Genomic DNA, 23813 nt, shown 5'->3' with positions numbered 1-23813 from the left:
CTCATGAAAAAATTGAACCACTCTTGCTAAGGCCACTTTTTAGATTGAAAAAAAAAAATAAATTTGGTAAGATTTTTCAAAATACTAATGAGAAAAAAAGGAAAAAAAGAAGGTGATAAACCTCCAAGAAGAAAAGTATTCAGATTTAGGGCATAATATTGCTGTCGTCTTACTTTTCTTCACGTGGAAAAGATGAGGTTTCTGAAGTAACAGATTCAACAGAAAAGAAATCCAAATAAAAAAAAGGATGGTAAACATGGCGGATAGGAATGATTTTATCTAAATTGTTTAAAGTTGACTGAACCTTTATTAGTCACATAAGCTACCTTTCTAATTCATCTAGGGAAATGAGAAACTCTAAGAGGAAAGTGTCCGTCAGATGTAGGTGTCATGAACCACCTTTGAGGTGCAAGTAAATTGACATGTTTTGGAAGGGAGAATATTAATCAGTAATCTGATTTAGAAAATCCTTTATAATTCTCTGGTCCTATACTATACATATTTAAGATATACATTTAATTGTTATAGCTAGAAATAATAACCATACTAATTTTGCTGAAAAAATATATTGCATTACTAATAAAATATATAAAAATCAAGTTCAACTCTGGTAAAGAAACATGCATTTCCTAAAGAAAGGTCCTACTGAATGTATCAGTGAGTAGCATCCTATGTTTTTTAATGAAAAAAAAATGCAAGAGAGTTAAAAAAATAGCATAAATCATATTCTAACTAAGGAGTATAATTCATACAGTATTACTTCAATTTCTTCAATTATTAATGTCTATATGTCCTCTTGGAGCTTACCTCTATAAAATTCAACAACATTCTTTCCACAAGAATTATTCATTACAGATTCTGAAAACCAGAGATGAGCAGTGTGGAATATTCAGAAGTGTGTTTCAGGAAGCCCAAGTATATATTCCGACAAAAGCCAAGAGAGCTGAAGCATGAGGGAAAAAATAAGACAAACACAGCTGACCAGGGAAATACAGTGAGCAATAAAAGAATGGATAAAGGTGTACAAGACAGATAAATCAAGGGGGTCATTGCTTTGAGCAGGGATAAACAGGTCTAAAAAATAAGCAAATAAGGGGATGATCACAAAAGCCAAAATTGGAAATGGAGAGAAAACTGCAGAAGTTATGAGGACAAACAATAACAGATTTCACAAATATACAGGGAACAAGAGGTCAGTGGGAGAGATTGTTGTCTCCATATGTGGTCAGGAGGGGAAATTAGAGGCAGAGACTGCTGGGAAGACAGTGCTGCTTCCCCCTTGGTGTAGTCACCAGGGAGACTGCAGGGAACATGCCAGAATCAGAGAGAAGTGTCCTGGAGGCACAATGTGAAAAATTAATGAAGCAAAGGATGAGAATGGAACAGGTTGAGAAAGAAAAAGAAGAAAACAGGGCGGCTGAACAGTAGACTCCAGGTCGGGTGGCCTGTTTCCTAGGTTTCTGAAAGACATCGTGTCATGGTTTAACTCTGGGCCAGCAATTAAACAAATGACAGATGGTCTCTATTAGCCCCTCTCCCTTCCCAGAAAGGGAAAGTGCAGTTGCTTAGAAGAGACTTAACTCATAAGTAAGATTACTATGAAGAATATTGTTTGTATCCTGGCTCAAACTCATGGATATTTTTTTAATTCTCTCAGACTGTGCAGTCTGTAGTACATGAGGTATGTATAAGCTATGTGAGGTATATAGTTAAACAGCAGAAGGAAGCCAGTTCAAAACAGAATTTTAAAGGTTTTATATGAAAAACTTATGCAGTGGTGTCTTTATAGACTATAAATCCAAGCACAGGCAAAACAAATTTGAAGGTTTTAGAGAAAAAGGGCAACACATTGATACAAACTAATTAGGAAAGAGTTTACAAAGCTGAGTTAACTAACATAATTGACTTCCTCCTCCCAAGTCCTTGGTGCTTGACTGCACCCTTAAAAGATACAAATGTTTCTGTTAGTTGCTGATGTGTCCTCAATTTTAACTCTATGAGCCCTAAGAACAGATAAATAAAGCAAAAAACTAAACTGAAATTCACAACTTGATCTGAATAGCTGCGTTGCACATAGTTATTTGATGAGATTTATAAAAGTGACAAAGCCGATCAGGCAGCTAAATGGCATTGATTTCCTTTGTCAGTTATGCACTTTCCAGGGGGATGTGAATCCCAAGTGATATCTGAGAGTCTCAAAAATTTCATAAAATGTTGTGTGGAACTGCATACAGACATGAAAAAAAAACAATTAAAAATTACCAAAAACAGGAATGACAAAAATTTCTTTCTACCTTTGGTCAATAATTTGTATCTAAAGGGTAATACAATTATATTTAGATGCCAAATACAGGAATTAAACAACAGCTCAAAGCAAAATAGATGTATTTGCTATCCGACTGTGTTCTTCCGCTGTTTCTAGACTACTGTGAATTCCAAAAGGGACTCTTGGGGCATTACTAGATGAAATCTTTTGCAAATATTTAGTGTACTTAACCAAACAAAGATTGGGGCAGGATGAGGTTAATGTTCTGGGTTTAGTGTGACAAAATTCAACTTTGCTTCACCTCTAGTGACCAAAAATTTTCACAGTTTCACTTCTACTGGTGCCCTTTAGCCTCAGTAGTTTTAGCTCAGAGCTGCCTGAAATGTTACCTTTGCCACTTACAATATTCTAAGAAGGTTGTAATAAGAGGAAGAAATTAAATCCTCAGGGTTGCTGGGGCTACGCCTTTGAAAATAAAGATCAGGATATTGAGAAAAGATTTCATTGAAGAAGATATAGTGAGTGTAGTATGCATCACAAAGAGAAGGAACAGAAATCAAGAAAGCAAGACACAGCCACTCAACAAATGTTATCCTAGCTGCTTAAATTCCATTGCGCTGATATATATAAGTAAAATCTTGCCTAAGCCTCAGGCCATGGCCCACTCCTGTTTTCCAGGATTCAACCTCTGTTAGACACATAAATGAAACAAGTTTCTCCCTAATTAGCCAGTCGCTTCCCTGAGCACTGCATACACTCTGAAATTTCAGCTCTGAAATAAAATTAATCTGCCTTCTCTAAGAGCTCCATGTGGAGAGTTCGGACAGCTCCTTAACTCCCATAGCATAAAAGGAGGTACCAAAATAAACCTGCTGTGGTCAAAACTACCACAAACAGTGCTCCTGTTTTGCCTAGGTTTTAAGTGCTGTTCAGACTGATGGAGACTGAACTGCTCTTTATGCCCTGATTGTGATGGTGTGGGATATTTTCCATGAAGATATGTCTCACCTTTCTTCTTGACTCTGAGCAACTGGGTCCTGACCAAGAAGAGGACTCACAGGGCAAGAGGCAAGGCAGTCATTTGTCAGTGAGCAATAGTGGTGACATAGGGACAAGGATTTCCACCATATTTATAGGTTTTGCATCAAAATGTCTTTGAATAGAAACAAATATAGTCCAAAGAGAAAACACCAGAGGCTTAGGCCTCCTTTTTCCCCAGGTTAAGGGCTCTTAAAGTTAGTGAAAGTTGGGCTTTTGCTTGCCTGCTGTGTATAAGACTGATTTTCTTGCAACGAGATGCACAGAGGCTTACCTTCTAGAAGATGATGCTCTTCCCCAGGTTATGTCGCATGACCTGCTGCATGGAATGTAGTCCTGGAATCTGGGGCATGTGGATCTATTCCCCCTCTATCCTTCACCTTTAGGCCTCAACTTTGGTGTTGGTGTCTTGAAACTTTATCCCGTTAGGGCTACTATCCCATACTCACACCCAAATAAGGATTGGAAACTGGCTAGATTGAGGTACTTAAAATTTACTCAGTATTTTTTGATAGTGTTAATGGAAGCAGATATTTAATTCAGGCACAATGGATTAGACTTTAAAGACACCTATAGACCCTACACAGAGAGAAGCTTGCCTGTGTTATGTAGAGGTCGCCCTTGGAAGTTTTTTTATGATGAATACTGTCTTTTGTGACTGTATATGTTCCTCAGATGTATCTGTGGCAGGCAGACTGAGCCAGCCCCCCTCTGTGAACAGGTGCTTTAAAATTTAGGTAAGACATTTGCTAAGTTAGACACTTAAATAAAATGGTTAGGCACTTAAATAAAATGCTCGTTACCTGTGTAGTGGTTTAAGTAATTAGGATGCATAGCTGCTAGGATGCAATTAAATCAGACCAAAATCAAGAGCATGCAGACACCACAAAGAGGACATCTGTAGTACTAAATGTGGTGAAAATGTCTATTTTTCAGTGTTCTGTCAATAGTATATGAAGCATTTTAGAGTGGAAGAAAATTGTAAAGAACAGCAGTGTTTTGTAATTGGGATAGAATCATAGAGTCGTTTGGGTTGGAAGGGACCATAAAGATCATCTAGTTTCAACCCCCTGGCCTTGGGCTGGGACACTTCCCACTAGACCAGGTTGCTCAGAGCCCCATCCAACCTGCTCTCAAACACTTCCAGGGATGGGGCATCTGCACCTTCTTTGGGCAACCTGTTCCAGTGCCTCATCACTATCATAGTGAATAATTTCTTCCTGATGTCTGACCTAAATCTACCCTCTTCCAGTTTAAAACTGTTATTCCTTGTCCTATCACTACCTGCCCTTGTAAACAGTTCCTCCCCAGCTTTCCTGTAGCATCTTCAGGCACTAGAAGGCTACTATAAGCTCTCCCCAGAGCCTTCTCTTCTACAGGCTGAACAACCAAAACTATCTCAGCCTGTCTTCATAAGAGAGGTCCTCCCAACCTCTGATAATCTTCATGGCCCTCTCCTGGACTCTCTCCAACATCTTCATGATAAAAGGACCAAAAATACAACATAAAATAGGAAGTTATAAGTTGACCAGCAGAAAAGGCTAGAAAGAGCAGTTTAAATTTTCCAAATCTAATTAATCACAGGAAGAGCAAAAACCAATGTATCTTGAGTTTCATTTATAATCACGCAATTAGAAAGTTCAAATAAGAAGTTCTTTAAAAAGTAATTGGTGTGTGCAATCACTCTGTGTAGGAGGTTATAGGGGTTACACATGGGTGATCATATTCAACAAACACAGATAATATGACCTTTGAGAAGCAGGACTCTGGTAGAAGACCAGAACTCTGAAATGCATTGATGTTATAATGCATTAAAATTCTTGACAAGGAAGTGGTACCCAACTTTGAAACATTTGACTTCTTTCACTGACAGAGGATTTTGATCACTGTTGATTTTTTTTCAATGTGAGAACACTTTCAACACTGGCCATGAAGGCTTGATTTTGATTGTGTTGGGGAGCTGGCTTTCCCACTTACCCTGCCTTGTAGCATATAATGGAGAAAAGCATTGGAGAATGTAAGAGCAATTCATCATTTATAAGAATATCAACAAACAACACCACTAAGAATGTGGTTGTATTTTCATTATTTGAACAGCATTGAAACATATCTTAATTATACACAATCAACACTGCACTGAATGTTAAAAAATTTGAAGCACTGCTTTATTCCTGATTGTGGTACTGATAGGTAACAGGCAGGATAAAATTGCTGGGTTTTTAAAAATTATATTAGTCTGCCTTAAAAAAATGTGTACCATGGAGAAGAGACAAAAGAATGAGAAAGAAAAACATGCATTTGTATCTGTTCTGTAACTGTCATGGTGGCATGTATGTGTGACACTTTCAGGTAAGTAACAGTTGTTTGCAATTTCACAGGATCTGTAAGTGTCCTCCCCCTTGGTCATTATTGCCTAAGCAGCATTTTAGTTTGAAAACATGCATTTTGAGAACAGCAGCTAATCATAGTGTAGGATTAGAATATATGACTAAATGACATCAGTTATATAATGTGATGCACATAAATCTGCTGGATAGTCTAATAATTTGCATCTTTTATTTTTGCACAGTGTTTATGGCTGTCCTTTGGCAAAAAAACGAAAAACACAAGATAAGCAACCCCAAGAACCAGCCCCCAAAAGAAAACCCTTTGTGGTTAAAGCAGACAACTCTTCAGTAGATGAGTGCTATGAAACTGATGGAACAGAGGAAATGGATGAAAAGGAAGAGGAAGAAGAGGAAGAGGATGAAGAAGAGGAGGAATATTCTGATGATAATGAGGAACAAGGTGATGAGGAGGAGGATGATGAGGAGATAGATCGAGAAGAAGAAGAGGAGATTGAGGAGGAAGAAGAGGAGGATGAAGAGGAAGGTGAAGATGTAGAGGATGAAGAGGAGGAGGAAGAGGAGGAGGAAGAGGAAGAGGAGGAGGAGGAAGAACGTGGTAATAATCAGAGTATTAGTAAAAAGTAAACAATGTGTGTTTTCTGGGTTAATCTTCTAGTGTGGTGGATGAGGATTTAGCTGTGTGGTTCTCATTAAAGCTAATGGAAGTCATGCAGGTAAATCCATCAGCTCCACACTGAAAATATACCCCATTGTGTTCTTTTAACATTTATTTTAATAAGTCTGTCTTTCAAATGGTTTTTTAATGCACCAGCAATCACATTTCAATATGGAGGGTGGAGGTCTGTTGGTGCCAAAAATGCTGGAATAAAATGTAGTCCTAGTAGTGGATTAATGCATCCAGTTATCAGGCGAATATTCAGGAAGGTACAAGCAAAACATCAGCTACAGCTGGGTGCCTGTTCTGGTCATTTGCAAGTGTATTTTCTGGATCTGCTTATATAATGTCTATGGCTGCCCACATAAATGCTGTCACAAGTTTGCAGATAATTTTTGTGAGCAAAAATGGGCCTCTTCTCTTTGAAAGTTTTGCTCCATACTTCCCCCCTACCCCAAGAAACTATTCAGAATGAACTACTATAATATACTTTGGGTTTATGAAACTTGAATGCTGTTTAGTTGATTCTATTAAAAATAGAGAGTGAGAGGTTTACATAGATAAAGCCCTCCTAAAATTAATATATTTTGGTTATCATACCATGGCATAAATGCCATTTAGACATACAGGTCACTGGTAGCAACCAAATTAATGTAGTAGCAGTGTGATTAACCTATTCACCTTTCGCTTTTTGGGGGGATATTGGACTTTATATAAACAGTATTTTCAAAATATGTGATCAGTATCCATTTACTAAAGAGTCCACATGCTGATGGACAGACATCATAATGCACTGGGGTGAAATGAAAGAATAATGCAAAAACTAATGAGCTATCTAAAAAATATTTTGTTCCCATTTTCAGGGAACACGTTTTTGGTTGGGTAGATTCACCTTTCTAACCAATAAAAATATAAGAAAAGCTTTCAGCACTCCTCAGTTGGATTCCTCTTAGGAACCAGGTATGAAAGTTGTATGACTTTTGTTTCAGCATTATGTAAGGTCAGATCTTAAATCTTACAGAAAGACTTTGGAAATGTTCTTTCCATTTGGGCAAGATGGTGGCTATATGCATTTTATCACATATCTGGTTCTGTAGCATTTCCTAAATTCCTTTGATTTGCCAACAAAATTGTTAGAGCAGAAGTGGCCAGTCTTAAAAGTTACATGAGCTTGATGCAATAGGGAAGCTGTTTCCTTTCGCAGGGAGCTCTACTGTTTCAGAACCTGAAAGAGAAGCTGTATTAGGTCAGGCTGATGTGCAACTGCTGTTGCTATCCTGATGGGCAAGTACAGGATGTCTGGCATTTTATTTAAGAGATAATGGTGACTGAGCTTGCTGGTACTTAGGTTATGGTGCAACTGCTGCTGTGATTTCAGTTGACATGAAAAAACTTGAATCTACACTATCAAAAATGATAAAAGCAACAAAAACCCACAACTAAACAAAACTCAAGAGCTCAAGAAAATTGCTTCTGGCAAGTCAGCAGGCTTGATCCCAGTGTACTTTTACTATCATAATGAAACACAGTGGTTCACTTATTACAATACAGTTACTCATGGAGTTAGAGGTCATCATCGATCTACAAAGGCTGACTGCTTTTTGTCTACTTTCCTTCCATATATAGTAGGCTGTGGTTAAGAACTGCAAAAATTCTATAGAAATAGCTGTATTAACTTCTCCACATATTATGTGTAATTAAAATTTACACAGGTCAAGTATTTCTTAGGATCCCATGTTATTCCAGTAATAATACATTTGCACATTAATAAATATATATGCATGTCCTATGTCAAATGTTAGTCATTAAGAAAAAATCCTCATAAAATTGGAAAAGTGATAATAGGATTTTACAAGAAGAATATTTTATGATTTATTGAGGATCAACATAATAATCACTATGCAACAATCCCAGTTAGGGCACAGCTGATGTACAAGAAAAAGTTACTAGCAACTACTGAGGGAAGTAGTATGGAGTTCCTTATGTCTCTGCCAAGGAGTGGAGACTGATGACAGTTTATTCTTGGTGAGGTCTGGTGAGGTCTAGAAGCTAATCAATAAGTCAGATTGTTTTAGTTAGTTTATTTCCTATTGAGGGAACCTGGCATTTCGCTTTCTTCCAATTGTAACATGAGGAGATCTGGTGGAATCTAGTCTGTTGATTTTCTAGGGAAACAAAGTGCAAAATTAGTTAATCACTAGCTGCTCATTACAATGTGGATACTATAGTAAACCACCATCCACCTTTTAAGGTGGCTTAGGAGGCAGTCTGAAGGTGTCTTAGCAATTTTATCCTCTGAAACAAAAATGCAGAATTAGCCACTGAACACCAGAATGCCTGCATGGTTCCTGTGTTGTAGATTACAGCAGTTCAGGAAATTTCCATAACTATAGTCTAGATGGATAAAAAAGTTAAAATCATAAGTATCAGTGACAGAAGAATTCCATCAGCATGTATGGGACTACAGAGGTAGCTGTTAGTGGGGGGGAAGGGGACAAAGAAGGAAGGTAAGATTTTTACTGTTTCTTAGACCAAATTCAGTTTTCTGTTAAAAAAGGGTAAAACCTGGGAAACTCAAGCATCTCACTGTCATCTCATCACCTGTAATACTTTTTGTTAAAAGAAAGTGAATTTTGAATGGTATTCTAAGAGGATAGAGATAGGCAATCCTCTAGAGAGGACTAAATGACCTTTAGAGGTCCCTTCCAACCCATGACATTCTATGATTCTATGAATAGATGGAATATAGGAATAAAGTTCTTACTAAAAATATTTGGGCTTTCACTAAAACCATCTTGGCCTTTTTGAAAATCACATCTTTCTAGCCTCATCATTAATAAACTAAAGGACTTGGAAAATACTGGTGTATCCTAAAGAAGCACTCTTACAAATAAAAATAATACCAATTGAAAAAAAATACCAAAACCCACAACAAAAGCCAAAACCAACAACAAAGGGAAACAAACCAAAGCAAAACCAAAACAAAACTCCAAACCTTGTTAGACAAGTCCAAAATTCTCTGCTTATATTTCCGTATACAACCCATTGAACCAAAATAATTATTAAAATTCTCCAGGAAGGGCCAGTAAATGCTCCTTAAATTTTCATTAAACGAAAATCTGAATCTCTGAAGAACAGACATCTACCCATCTATTACTAGATTTGAAACGCCCTTATGTTCAGCACTACCACTAAAGGAAAGATGGATCTTTCCTATTTCCTTTATATCCCAGAAGGAAAATGCATATAGATGTCCTGTGTTATGATAACCTAATCTGTAAATTGCAATACAAATGGGAAGGAGTGAGAGGAAAGGCAGCTTTTGGAGTGGATTGGAGTGGAAACTTATGGAATGAAATTTGCAGGGTGCTTTTATTTGCAAGGCAAACTAAACCAAAGTACTTTCTCCAGAGAAGAATTCACATCAGATGCTTGAGTCCCAAAGACTGTTTCAAAAGCTTTTCTATTATAGAAAGAAATCTCCATTGAAGGAGCTCCTGGAACAGATGTTCCAAGGTACTATTTAGCACATATCACATGAAGAAATATGAAGTGGTTTGTACTCCAGTTATTTCATAATCTGCCAAGGGCAGGTGAAGTCAGGCTGATTCTAGACCTAAGGAAATTTAATGCATCAATCAAATCCATTTTACACATGATGCTACAAAAACTATTCAGTTTCCCAAGAGGTGAACTGTTACCATGTATACATTTTTTAGACACTCCCTTACATTTTCTTATAAACTCAAGGTAGCTGGCAGGTACAATATACCTGTACGTGGGACTGCACCTAATTTTTCAGGTAGAATATACTGCAAAAATAGACATCAAATATAGATAGTGATGTATTCAAAGGTAGACATAATACAATTTGTAAAATAAATAAAAACTAACACAGAGATGTAGAGGTAGATATTCTACCTGTTTTCACTTTTCTTTACATTGCAGGATTGTTTTTAAAAATGTGTTTAGGTTTCCTTCACTTGCATGAATTCAACACAGACACATAAGCCCTCAAAATCTGAAATCCACCTATCAAACAGCTTCATTAAGATGGTTAATGCCCACCGCCATCTTGTTGATCCTCTCATTGGATTGCTTCTGGAGCACTTACGTCCTCTAAGTGAGAAGAGAAGCAAAATCCAACAGATAGATGGAAGAAACACATGTGCTGAGGAAACTGTGATGGCACACAGCTTTCCAGCTGGGCTTGCCTCAGTAGATGCTCTATGTTTGGACAAAACAAAGATGACAGATCTGTATTAACAAGGTCGCCTGTTGGGCCTGCTGAACAACCATCATATTCATGTATTTAAACTATTAGCAGGAAACTGGCCATCTACTTGAAGAACACAGTAGCTGTTCAGTATTAATCACAGCAGTGAGCCAGACTCACGTGTACCTTTACAGGCAAAACACGTAATACAAGAAAAGTATAGAGTCCAAAACATATTTTCATTGCTTAGAACAATGTACATGGAAAGAAGTGCATTTTTCAGGGCCAAAGCTGACTAAATACATACCTGGCAGATTCACAAAGCAAAGTAGATGTTAACATTTTGCTAATAAACTTCATTGCTGTATTGTTTCACCTCCTTCATAAAACAAGATACCTCATGCTTAGATTCTAAATAATATCATTAACAATGTGAAGAACAAAAAAAAATAGAGTTGCACCCTGGAAGACATTTATCCTGACCATTGTATTGGTCTCCTCTGGGTAAGAAGTTAAAGTTGTCTTTCTGGTCTAGTTAGAAAGTGCTCGAGCCTAGGAGTGGTTGAGTCAAACTACAGCATAAGAACTTTTATTGATGCTTTCTTTCTGCTTTGAAGATGCAAGCATGGATTGCAGGATGTTCTGCTGTTTAGCTTTTTGTATGATTTCAGATAGAGACATTCAGACTAAACATTTTCTCTGAAAATTTTTGTTGGCAATGCTGCGATTAAAAGATTTGGAACAGGTAGAGCTGGAAAACTCAGGGTTCTGGAGTAGGATGGGGAAATAGCAAGCCAGTAAATTCTGTCTGGATACCTCTAGTTCTTGTGAGAAAAGTTCAGATATATTTATTGCAGTTGTTACATGTTTGTAGCTGGTTGGTCAGTTGCTCAAACATTACTGTGGTGTTAGTTTAGTAAACTTTTGATTGCTGCTGTGTTTCATGTTCAGAGTATTTACTGTTTGTTGCTCATAGTCAGTATAATTTGTTAAGAGCATAATTTAACATTAATTTTTAATTCTCTCTCTCTCTGAAGTGAGATTGGGCCTAATACAGAGCTTGTTTACACCAAACAAATCAAGACAAATCAAGAGTAACTTTATGTCAATAGTGTTACATTTATGTGAGGTGGTGTTGCATGTGTCATACCTAACTTTTCCTCACCTTGATGAACTATTTCAAAATATTTCCTTCTGTGTGAATGTTTAACTCAGAATATCAGTAAACCTTCCAGGCTGCGTCTAGAAACTTAACGTGTAAGTTTAAGCAGTTAGTAGCCCCCTTCACTTTAAATTCCATGTTTGAAGTTAGGAATGTACTTAAGTATCCTTCTGATGAAAAGGTTTGCATATTTTGTTCCTTTCCTACACATAAAAGGCTTAAATGACAATGTGAAATATCTGATCCTTCAAGAGCAATTGTTTCAATTATAGCTTTATGCAGTGTAAAGAAATTATTCACCTTTGATGAGACAGATTATAGATTTCTGCCATACACAACTTCTGTTGACGTACGCAGAAATTCTGTAGAGGACACTGAGATGCTTAAGGAGTTCAGGGTCTGGAGCCCTCAGTACATTTGTAATCATCACAGAACACATTCAGCACTGCATCTGATTTTAATGTTGCTTCATCCTGAATCTATTTTAGGTGCTATGGGCTTGCTTGCTTGCATTTTTAATTCACTAACCCTTTCCTTCAGTGTTAGCTGAGCGTGAGATGTTGGGCCCATTGAAATGTCAAATTGTTTTAGGGCTTATGTGTAACCAAACCTTTCTCAAGTCTTGCCAGAGCAGTAGGTCTGGAAAGGAGCTATCTCAGCAGTTCTGCCTTGGAGTTTCACCGATTGCAATCCTCAAGAAGAGGCTGCAGAGAGCTTGCCTTTTCTGTATTTCCATTGCATCCTTCTGTCTGCAGAAAAATGCTGAGTGGATCCTTGATTTTGCCTCTTTCATTTGTTGTCTGGTAAGATCATATAGTGAAATGAATTATTTGTGGAATAAGATGGATTGGAGAAGAAATTCAGAGCAAAAGTGCTGTAGCCTTAGAACTGTATTCCCATTCTCACTCAGACTCTCCGTAATCAGTTCGTTACTAATGCTAGCTGATTATGTGTTATAGTGCTTTAAAGAACTAATAGTTAACTCTTATGTAGCAGCTCTATGCATCCTTATTTGCAAACATAATGACCTTGTGTTGTAGAAACTCTCATATTTGGGATATGGCACTTTTGGAAACATACACACAGGCTGTGCAAAACCAAACTCTTCATGTTCTTTGTTTGAATTCCTTTGCGTTTCACAGTGCTACTTCAAAGACTGCATTGTCCACACTGTACTGCAGCTTACACAAAGACCACAAAGTCTGTATGAACCCTTCTTGAGACTACAGGTGTAATGATTCTTAAAAATAAGTTTAAGCTTGGTCAGTGATAGAGTTTCCTATTGTTCTTTCATGTTTATAGTGCAGCTTTAAGGACAAGTTTTGATCACCACATTAATTCAAAGTTTACACTAGGCTTACAGTATTTGTCCTGGAAGTATGTATAAAAATGGCAGCTTTTCACCCTGAAAAGCAGAGAACTTCATTTGGTAGTTGTAGGGGTTAATTTTCCACTGTTACAGTTCCTCCAGGAGATAATAAAATAAAATTCCAGACTGGATTTGCAGTTTCTTCTGATTCTTATCTATTCTCATGAATCAAATTTACAGTCCTGACAAATGCCTCAAGTCACAGAAATTTTGTTTAATTGAAATATAAAAACGGCACTAACAAAGCATGATTTTGAAACAAAAACATTGATGTATAATGATGTATATATACATATATATGTATTCCTAAATACTTTTTAATTTGGAAGCATTTCCTCCTCATTTTACAGGTCCCAGAATGATTCAGTTTTGTTCTTTTGTCACCTGAATTACATATGACATAGTCTGTTTATAGCATAAAAGATACCTTCCCTTCTGTGAAGTAATATATTTTACAGATATTTTTTGAGAGAATACTGTGGGAGCTAAAATTGGTGAGCTGGACAGGAAGGAAGGCCAGGTCATTTAGCAAAAGGAAGGAGACTAATGCTAGGAGAGAAACCACCTCAAGGAGTTTGGTAAAGGATGTTGAATAGTAACTAGGAAAGGCCACTGATGTGGTTAGGTACTCAAGCTGGTTTTAGTCGTTGGTGAAATCCTCAGAATTATCTGGCATATAAAAGCTTCATAGAGAAAGTACTGAAAATAGTTACTAACACTCAGCGTGTCAAGCACCCGTAACACAACAGTTGGGTTTTTTACTATTTTTTTTCCAAGGAATCCAGGGCAAATATTGTATATTCTGTGTAGTAAATATTCCTGTGTAAGCAAAAATTTACTGTGGCTCTGTAGGAGAAAGTTTTGCCAGTTAAGAGGATTGACAGCTCAAGACTTAGTGGGAGTTTATTAGGTGAAATCATCAATCTGATAGTTCTGTCATCCCAAAATCTTAATTATCCAGGCTATACTATTAATAGGAAGCGTAAGTAATAGTCTTGCTGTGACACTTAAGGAACTCCACAGAATAGCTGAATTTACAATTACAAAACCAAACATAACAAGAAGGCATTTTCCTCCTTGTGCTCTGTAGACATGGATTACCGAGGGTAACAAGGTAAAGGTTTGTGCAGCATGAATACTTCCAGTCACCTAACACAGAGTGTTTAGAAAGCTGCCCAAGCCCATATCAGGCTAGGGTTATGTCTTTATATTTTCCAAAGCGTATGTGGTAAGATTTCTTACTTATCATATGCACTTTTAAGACATGCTATGCAACTGCTTTTCTTCTGGTTTATATTGTATCAAATCTATTGTTTACCAATTGCCTCAACTTAGAGCAGTTCTTTATAGATAAGATGCATCTCCTAAACAGTTTCTTGGACACCTTGTAAAGTACTGGACTGGTCTTTATAGAATAACCTTTATCTGTCTTTTTATCACCTGCAGTAATTAAAACATCATTCAACTTTAAAGGCTGGCATCCAACAGAAAGTTAAAAATTGTTTCTGTTGCAATATGTTAAATAAAAGTGAAATATATTTTAAGAAATAACAGTAGAAATGCAGAATGACAGATAATTATTGCCAAATTGTTAGGAATAGTGTTGGAGTTGGACTTGTAAAAAGCATACTCATGTTTATATTAGAGTTTTTGCATTATCTAGTAAGATGTTCTTCTCTGAAAATAAAGCCAGAAAAGGCAACTTTAAAGAGAACAGAAACTGGGATCTTTTTTTGGGAGACAAGGATCCTCGTACATTTGATGGAGCAAGATAAATGTTTCAGACTAGAATGAAGTGTAAATTCAGCCCCTAACTGCAACTCAGGTATCTGAGTTGAGTGTGAGAGGTAATGCAGGAGTTCAGTGCCACATTTTCTTTTTTCTTGACACAGAGGGTTAGCAGCTACACTGGAGACTGAATTGTATGAGCAACGCTCTTATGCATTCTGCTGAAGCTCTACAAGACCTAGGAAAAACATTCAAGAACTGTAGTAGACCAAAGAGGGTCATTCTTCTGGGAAAGTAGGACATGATGGGTTCCTGCCTTTGCTCCAGGGACACTCTAAGCATCTTTTGAATTTACTGCTTATTATTAGGTTACAAAATCAGTCCTAGGAGCAGGGATCAGACACTCCATTTCTCTCTTTTAGGCAGGTGCCCTTGTATAATGTGTACAATAAAGACAGTCTATTTTTGCGTTACCCAAATAGCATGAGGAAAAAAAATAATGTATAGACCTTATGCTACTCTTGTGTTTTCTGCTTCCTAGTAGTGTAGCTTGTGTCCCATCTAGCTTTTATTGTGATGACTAACAAAGTTTTTTGGGACGTGGTATTGAATTCACTCAAACCAGGAGAGCATTTGCTCTCAATCTTCCATTTATTTAGCAAGTGACACATTAAACAATGTATTTTACCTGGGACATGGGGGAGCTGGGGTAAGCAGGGGAAATGAAGAAGGAAAAAGGCACTTCTTCTCTTGGCTATGAATTAAAGCAAGGTAGTCAAAGCAACAGTTCATGGGAAGCCTTTTTCTTTCAGGCATATATTAGAGCATAACTATTGGATAAGTTCTCAGGAAACTTATATATGAAAATGCTCAATGTCTAGAACCCTGCAATGCTTAAATGGCAGATAGGTGGAGAGCTTGTAAAGGCTGGAACTATTTTGGTACACATAGAGGCAGAGCCTTGGACAGTTGATCAGTGTTAGAGTTTAGATGTTTCACAGGCTTAAGCAATAAATGAGCATTGGTATCACCAAGAGAAACATAAATGTGACTGTTCCTTTCTATCCAACATACCACATGAGAAGTCCAATCTAAAAGTGATGGAGAAATTGCTGCTGCTATTTCATAAGATTTTTTTCCAAGTGCTTCATCTTGAAATGCCCATTAAAGAAGAGTATGGGATTAAGAATGAATTTGATTCAATGACTGGAAGGTCTTCTGACACAGAAATGGAAAGAAAAAGTTCTAAGTATAAAAGAAAGAACAGGATTTCTGCAGGAAAAAATAAATAAATGCAGAAAAGCATAAGGAAATAATTAGGAGGTCAGCATGGGAGTACTGCAGAAAGCAAGTGAAATATGCTTTTAGGATTCCTCCTGGCACAACAGGAAATTACAAAGACATGAAAGCTGCAGTCTATAATCTGCATTACACAGAATCTTTAAAATAACAATTAAAAAGCTTTAACAAAGAAGGGAAACTTCATGGTATAGATGATCAGGATCAGGGCTAGACAAAATACCCACACACACCGATGATGGAATTTTATATAATTATCATTAGTAGAATCAGACTGGACAGTTACAGAGCACTTTTGAAAAGCCAACAAATGTTGACTCTCGGATACTTTTTATACCAGGTTTATCAAACTTGACTTGATCTGTGGAGGAGATATATACAATGATGAGACAAAATTGCTAACTATTTAGAAATGCATATCTAAAAGTAATAGCAACATATTCATAAAAGAAATAATAACTGATCTTTGGTATATATGTATTTTGCTTGAAATCTGCAAATTGCACATCACTGAGAAGATAGGCTGTGTAGTAATAATGTACTCAGCTTATCTGAGTTTTGGAAAGGGTTTGATGCAGTTCTATTTACTAAGTTCATTTTTTAATTAAAAAAACATAATACAGCACCAGATACAAAGGGAGAGAGTGAAAAGATCCCTGTGGCATAGGTGGATTCCATTGGCTCTTAAGTAGCTTAGATACTTCAGTTTGAAGAAATTTAAGTTAATGAGATTAGAGCTTAAAAATAATACTACAAAGTGCAGTTGAATGAGTGCAACATGTTAGTGTGAATTCAGTATGAATCATCTGATGAGTATCTGAAGAAAAAAAATAAGAACTACTTCATGTAGAACAGAGATATTGACTTGATCTCATGTACATTACTTTCACCAGTGAAATCCAGCAAAACAAGTTCATAGCTGAACCATCTTGATACCAGACTTAGGCTTGGGTTTAGTTTTGTACAATGTAAGTTTATCTCTGTATCTATGTATGTGTGTGCATGTATATCGTCAAACTGGCTATTGTGGCTATTTTTTTGATTGATCCACTTTGCAATTTGCTCTTTCTCTGAGCCAGTAGGAATAAGAGTTTCAGCAGAGATCTAATGCACTGAGATTGTGCTGCTTTAGACAATTTATGCACTGTGAGGCTGTCTATGAAGCCATCTTCATCACAGCTGGTAGGTATATCTCCAACTGGAATTATATACAAATATATGTAAATATATAGATGGTTATATTTGTCCAGCAGAAGTTTTCTTTTTATGAAGTAAAAGCTTTCATAACCAGGACAGATATGCCAGTGCAGATCTGAACAGCAGTGGGAAAACTCTCAGAGACAGGAGGAGCTGATAGTTTCTAAAATGGTGGAACTCTTGTGTTCGTTAGGTGGACAGGTAGTTGCAACAGCCACAGTGGAAATATCTTTGCAGATGCGGTAACAACAGAAAGAGGGTTTTTACATCTGTTGCCGTAGCATACATTTCCTGCATTTGACAAAGATCTGGTACTCTAATCTCCATCTTAAGCATTTTCAATCTCATGAGCCATCTGTACACATAATGTAGATGGCAAATAAACTGGAGATAAAAAAGACTCTTTGTATCTAGCTGAGAGCTAGCTGCTCCATTGAGTCACCATTTTCTGGTTTTTGAGATCCACTGTAAAATTGTTCTTGACTGACTAGAGTAGCATGGCTAAAAGAAGAGGTTCTCATTTGCCTTGCTCGTTTCTTCTGAAGCTACAGTTAATAGTGTGCTTTCCATCTACTGCAAGTTACAGATTCTGCTGCCTTGATCCCCATCTCTTCAGTTGCAGTAATCAAAGACTACATCTGTGTAAGTGAATAAAACAGACGATAGGCCATTCACTTTAATGCTGAGTTCAACATTTGCATGACTTGAGTCCATACAGCTGAGCTTTTATATTCCAAAATAGGATCACCCCATTCAAACTTGTTCTTGGAAACAGTCCCTAACCAGCACCTCTGCCCTGTGCCTGTAACGATGCTAAGTCACTCAAGTCAAAACCATGCCAGGGCTTCACTAAAGTTTAACAGTATGAATAATCCCATGTCACTGCTCAGTCTGGTGTTCTGTCCCTAATTAGTTTATACTAGAATGGCTACTTTGAAAGAGGTAAAGCACCCTTTGTATTTACTTTCTCCTTATTTATGGAGTATTTGGCCTTCCCTGCCACGAAAAGATGAGCAGTGAGGGCGACGTAGATGAAGAATCTGGATGACAGGATAAGGAAAGAAGAAACAAACTCCTAACTAAGAGCTTTACATTTCAAATGAAATCTGGCAGTCAGAAGTCTTTGTCCTTCCAGATCCCTTGGCTCTGAACTCATTGAGGGGATAGAAAAAGAGACAGGAAAAAGAAATTTCAAGGATGTTTAGCAGTTCTCTCATCCTCTAGAACCTTATTAATATGTGCCTCTGTCCCCTCTGCCAGTCCGGTCAGATTATTATCAAAGCACAAACAGGCTTCCTCTGATAATCAAATGCAACTAAAAATAAGCAATAAACTTATAATGGAGATCAGACTCATCCAGTAAGATATATCTAATTCCATAAAACTCATGCAATCAAAAGCATCTGTCCCATCGAAAGCATACACACTGCTCCATCCACACCGGATTTCCCCTACATAGCTGTCTCTGTCTGCAGCCTAAAGTTTGCTCCTTTTGGGCAACTCTTTTGTTTCTTACTCCCTGCAATTCCTACTGTGTCATACTGAAGATAGAATTGAATTTCAGCAAGGAGCAATTTGAAAGTTCTAAGTAAAAGCACTTGGGATAGAATTAACCCCTTTGGTTTAATGTATAACCGATCAAGAGAAATAGCCACTTTTAGAGAATAATTCAGCCAGTCTCCTTTAGATACCTAGTTTAAGATGTGATAAATCACATCACAGGATACCATTGCCTATAAATGGTATCTAGGTATCTAGTTCATATGGAGGCATGTTCAATATGGACATCTGCATTGAGTCAGAGATCTGAACTGAAACAAAACAAGTGAAAAGAGATTATATATCCCTGTAGTAACAGCTTCCAGGCTTTCTCAGAAATTTGCTCAGAAATTTGTATGTGAGAAAGAAAAATGCCTATGAACTGGTAATGTGTTCCTCAGGCTGCATCCTTTGCTAAGCAATGATCATGAAGAGAGGTAGAGGTCACTGTCTCCTAAACAGCCTTTGGAGTAGCCCCATGAGAAACTCAATATCAAGCACTGTCTGAGTGGGTGTTCTCCCATCAGCGCACCTGATCCTTGGCTCCCCTGCTGTCTCCCTGCTGTATCTCAGTATCTGGAGAATAGCTTTGGCTTCCTCATTGCCTGCTGTCCTGCTGAGCTGTGGAAACCTGGGAGAAAGAAAGAAAGAAACTGCTGTACTACACTGAGTCATTATAAAGCTACAAGGCAGAATATCTCCCCTACCTCATACAGATTTCCTGGGGAGAAAAAGTAGGATGAAATTAATACCAGTCATCAGCTTAAGCTGTCTCATTATCTGCCCAAACAGAAGTCAGGTTAAAGACTTAAGAGCTGTCTGAACCCGATTCTTAAAGCAGCAAAGACCAGATGGGGATGACTGGCTAAATTGTACTGCTCTTGCTAACCCACAATATTCACTTCTGATCACAGATATTCCCAGCAAGTTCCTTCTCAAACCTAAACATATGCTGCCATACCAAATATTGCAGATCCTGCAAACCAAAGAAGCAAACTTCATATCAGCCAGGACCATATCTACTTAAAGGGATGCCTGTATGTAATTGAAAAGTATTTTCTGCTTTCTCTCTGGTAGGAGAAAAAAAAATAAATCTCCAGCATATTCATTGCCTTTTGACTTTTTGGAAATACTGTTCGGCTATCAAGACGAAAAGACTGGAGATTGTAACTAGAAGACTGCAGGAAGTGATTATGCCCCTTTATGAAGCACTTACACTATTGTATATGGAGCACTAGATACAGTTTTGGGATTATTTGATGCGCAAAGAGAGACTAAGAAAAAAGGTTTTGTTCACATAGAGAAGGAGAAGGCTAAGAGATCTTATTCCCATCTTCAGCTGCTTATAGAATCATAGAATCATAGAATGGTTTGAGTTGGAAGGGACCTTAAAGATCACCTAGATCCAACCCCCATGCATGGGCAGGTGAGGCCTCACCTCAAGTACTTTGTACTGCAGACCACCACTATGATATCTCCTGCCCCCATCTTCCTTTTAACCCTGACCCATAAAGTTTCAGTTGACTCCTCCTCTATCCCCAGGTAGAGCTCCACAGACTCCATTTGGTCACTGATGTTGAGGGTGACACCCCCTCCTTTTCTGCTCCACCTTCCCTTCCTAAAGAGCTTATATGAAACCATCCCCACACTCCAGTTGTAGGAATCATCCCACCATATCTCAGTGATACCGATAACATCACAGCCCTGCATGCATGCACACGTCTGCAATTCCTCTTGTTTATTTCTAATGCTCCGTGCGTTCACATAGAAGCATTTAAGATGAGCCCCCTTTGAAGCAGTCATGCTGGCAGAAATAACGTTTTGCAGGTCAGATGCTCCTCCTGCAGGCCCAGGGCATCTGTTACTGGCTCTGTCCCCAAAGTGAGTGTGGGATGAGTTGAGGTTCCCCTCCCCTGGCATCACTAGTTTAAAGCCCTCCTAAATAATTGGCCAGTCTCTGGCCAAAGACTCTCTCCCCTTTCTCTGACAAATGAACCCCATTAACCCCCAAGAGACCAAGTTTCTCAAATTGAGTCCCGTGGTCTATGTAACTGAAGCCCTCAGTCTGGTACCACTCCTGTAACCATTTGTTAACTTTTGCAATTCGGTTGGCCCTTTTCAGCTCTCTCCCTTTGACTGGAAGGACTGACAACACTACCTGTGCTCCTGAGCCCTTCACCGCTGCTCCCAGTGCTCTATAGTGTTTCCTGATAGTCTTCAGGTTACTCCTATCTGTGTTGTTGCTGCCCATGTGAAACAGCAGGAGAGGATAATAGTGGGCTGTGTAAGTTTGTGTAATCTTTCTGTTATGGCTTTGATTTGAGCACCCGTTAAGCTGCAGACCTCTCTAGCAAGCGGGTCCAGTCTGCAAATGGGTCCCTCAGTGCCCCTGAGAAGGGAGTCCCCCACAACTATTGTCGCTGCTTCTTCTGAGCACTTGTTACACGATGCTCCGAGCGAGCTGCCTTGGTCGGCTCTGGCAGCTTATCTTGCCTGTATGGTTTTTCCCCTTCAGTCTGTAGAACTGTGAAATGATTCTGTAGGTGCACCTTAGGTTTTGAGGGAAGTCTCTTCTTCCTTTGGGTTTTTGATTTTACAGTATTCCATTCCTCTTTATGAATTTACATATCATTCATTTCCCTCCTTTCCGTTTTTGTTAATAGGACAGTTTTCATATCAGCAGTTTTTGACTCTGGGTCTGGCCTCTCAGCATGTGTCTGGGGTCAATTATCTATCTATCTATCTATCTATCTATCTATCTATCTATCTATCTATCTATCTATCTATCTATCTATCTATCTCCTTTTCTGTCTCCTTAATGTTCCTCAGCCTTCTTACCATCTCCTGCAGTTCAGCAACCTGCTGCAAAAGGTCCTCAACCTATGCACACCTTTTACATACAGGATTGCCCCCAGCACCTGCCCCATGGAAGAGGAGTAAGCATTTCCCACAGCCTGTGGTTTGTGCAGCTACCTCCTTCGTCACTACCTCTGCCTGGGTGGAGGCATCGGTCACAAGTGGGGTGGATGGAGGTGTGCAGTAAGAAGCAAAAGACACAAGTTGTAACAAAAGAAATTCCATTTAGAAACAAGGAAGGAATTTTCCACCATGAGGTTGGTCAATCACTGGAACAGATTTCCTAGAGATACTGTGATCTCTCCTGGAAGATATTAAAAACTGGACTGACAGGAGAAGACCCTAAGAATCTGCTTTATGCTGTCCCTTCTTTTTGAGCAAGGGTTGGAATAGACGGCCTCAAGAGGTCCCTTCCAGCCTCAGCTTCTCCATGATTCCATGGCAGCAGTGCAACACAAGATGGCATGTGGGATGCTCTAAGATCAAAGAAAGGCAAGCAGTGCCTTGTGGTGAGAAGACAAAATCTTAAACAAAGCATATTAGCATGAGTCAGAACCTAGACAATTTTTAAGCTGTTGCAGTTTGTCATTGGAAGCAAATTTATTGCAGTCATGGTCTTGCCAGCAAAGCTGTCAGATCTTCAGGATCTGACAGGATCTTCAGATCATGTTCCCGACCTGTACTGATACAGGTAGCTCATAGCATGGATGAATAATGAATGACCTCATTTTTTAAAACATTGCATCACCATTGTTGTGAATTATCTGATGCTCTCTGTCTTTATCTAAATTCCTCCTTGATTCTATGAAGTAATAGGAATAACCCAAATAAGAGCAACTAAATAACACAATACTTTATGTGAATATTTGTAGATTAGGTTGTTCTTCATGCAAGTCTGATGTAGTCAGAGGCATGATGACAGGTCACAGAACAGGTCATAAGGAAAGAAAAATTATTTCCGAGCAATGGTTATATACAGTGACCTGTGCATTTAGATGAGAATAAACAGGTTTGTACAGAAAGCTAAATTTAAAAAAATGCTGCTAATTAATTAAAAATTCTTAAAAATAATTTATTATTATTTGTTGTTTCTATTTAAAATGTATTTTAATAGCAAAAAGAAGAGAAAAACAAGGACTGTTTCTACATGTCGGTAATCACTGCGCAACAGGAGAGAAACTCAGATCTGTGAGGATCTTTTTTGGTCATTAGAGGGGAAAAAATAAAAAGTAGTACTTAATTTTCTAATGAGCAAATCCACATAAAAAGTGGAATCCATAGAAAATTTAAAGAGCAAAATTTACATGAAGAAAAAAAAATAAAATAAAAGACATAGTAAACCAGCAGATTATGTACAATATTTGAAAGTCTACATGGCCTTGCTTTGTGGTCTTTGCTCCTACTTTATAATACTGAATCCTACTGTGATGTGCTGTGTTCTTTAGTTCAGACCTTCCTTGCTGTGCTTAATGAATTCTACTCTTATTTTACTTTGTGCCTTGGTTACTAGTTGGATAGTACAATTATTGTAGGATAATCTAACCAGCAAATCCCAGTATTATAACTGTTATATGTAGATGTAGCAGGCTGAGGGGGAGAAGTGAAAAAAAAATAAATTAGCTATAATGGAATAATTAAAATGCATCAAGTAAATAAGTGAACAATTATATTTTTCTTTTGACCTTTATTAGGTAATATTCAGTCCATAAAGGAATCAGCTACTGTAAAAATAAACTGTTTGGGTCTTTATCTAAAGTACTTACAGTGTAGAAGAACTTCAGGAACATTTGCAGAGATGAAGACAGAATTGCACATGGTCAGCTTTACTGTTCAGTGAATGCCTGAAATACATGTACTCAAAGTCTTGTGCCCTGATCCAAATCCCATGTCAGTAGGAGTGTGCAGACTTGTATTAGAGACCTTGCATAGGCCCTCAGAGAGTTACACGTGTGCTCTCTTTCTTCATTTTGAAGCGAAGTTGTTGAGAACTCACTAAGTTTGCCATGTCTTCAGTTTTCTTACTCGTAAGATTTTTCCCAGAGGAGAAGGCGATGTACAAACTGTCCCATATGATGCTGTAACTTTCTAAGATTTGGGATTCATTTGTACCAACATTGTCTTCCTAAATATTTCTCATAGG

At 37.9% G+C, this 23813-nt stretch overlaps 1 protein-coding gene across 11 annotated transcripts in view; it reads left to right on the top strand.

The window, feature by feature from the left end:
- Positions 1-23813, top strand: part of MYT1L (myelin transcription factor 1 like) — a 221895-nt gene that overhangs the window by 112771 nt on the left and 85311 nt on the right. For 9 of the 11 annotated variants that reach the window (XM_051614632.1, XM_051614631.1, XM_051614630.1 and 6 more), the window contains exon 5: positions 5874-6247. In XM_051614632.1, coding sequence (XP_051470592.1) covers positions 5874-6247 — 374 coding nt within the window. The remainder of the gene's footprint in view (positions 1-5873; positions 6248-23813) is intronic. The other 2 variants (XM_051614624.1, XM_051614622.1) reach the window with 1 other exon arrangement.

The sequence above is a fragment of the Apus apus genome, chromosome 3 (assembly GCF_020740795.1).
Source record: "Apus apus isolate bApuApu2 chromosome 3, bApuApu2.pri.cur, whole genome shotgun sequence".
NCBI lineage: Eukaryota > Metazoa > Chordata > Aves > Apodiformes > Apodidae > Apus > Apus apus.
This window is presented reverse-complemented; position numbering and strand designations above follow the sequence as displayed.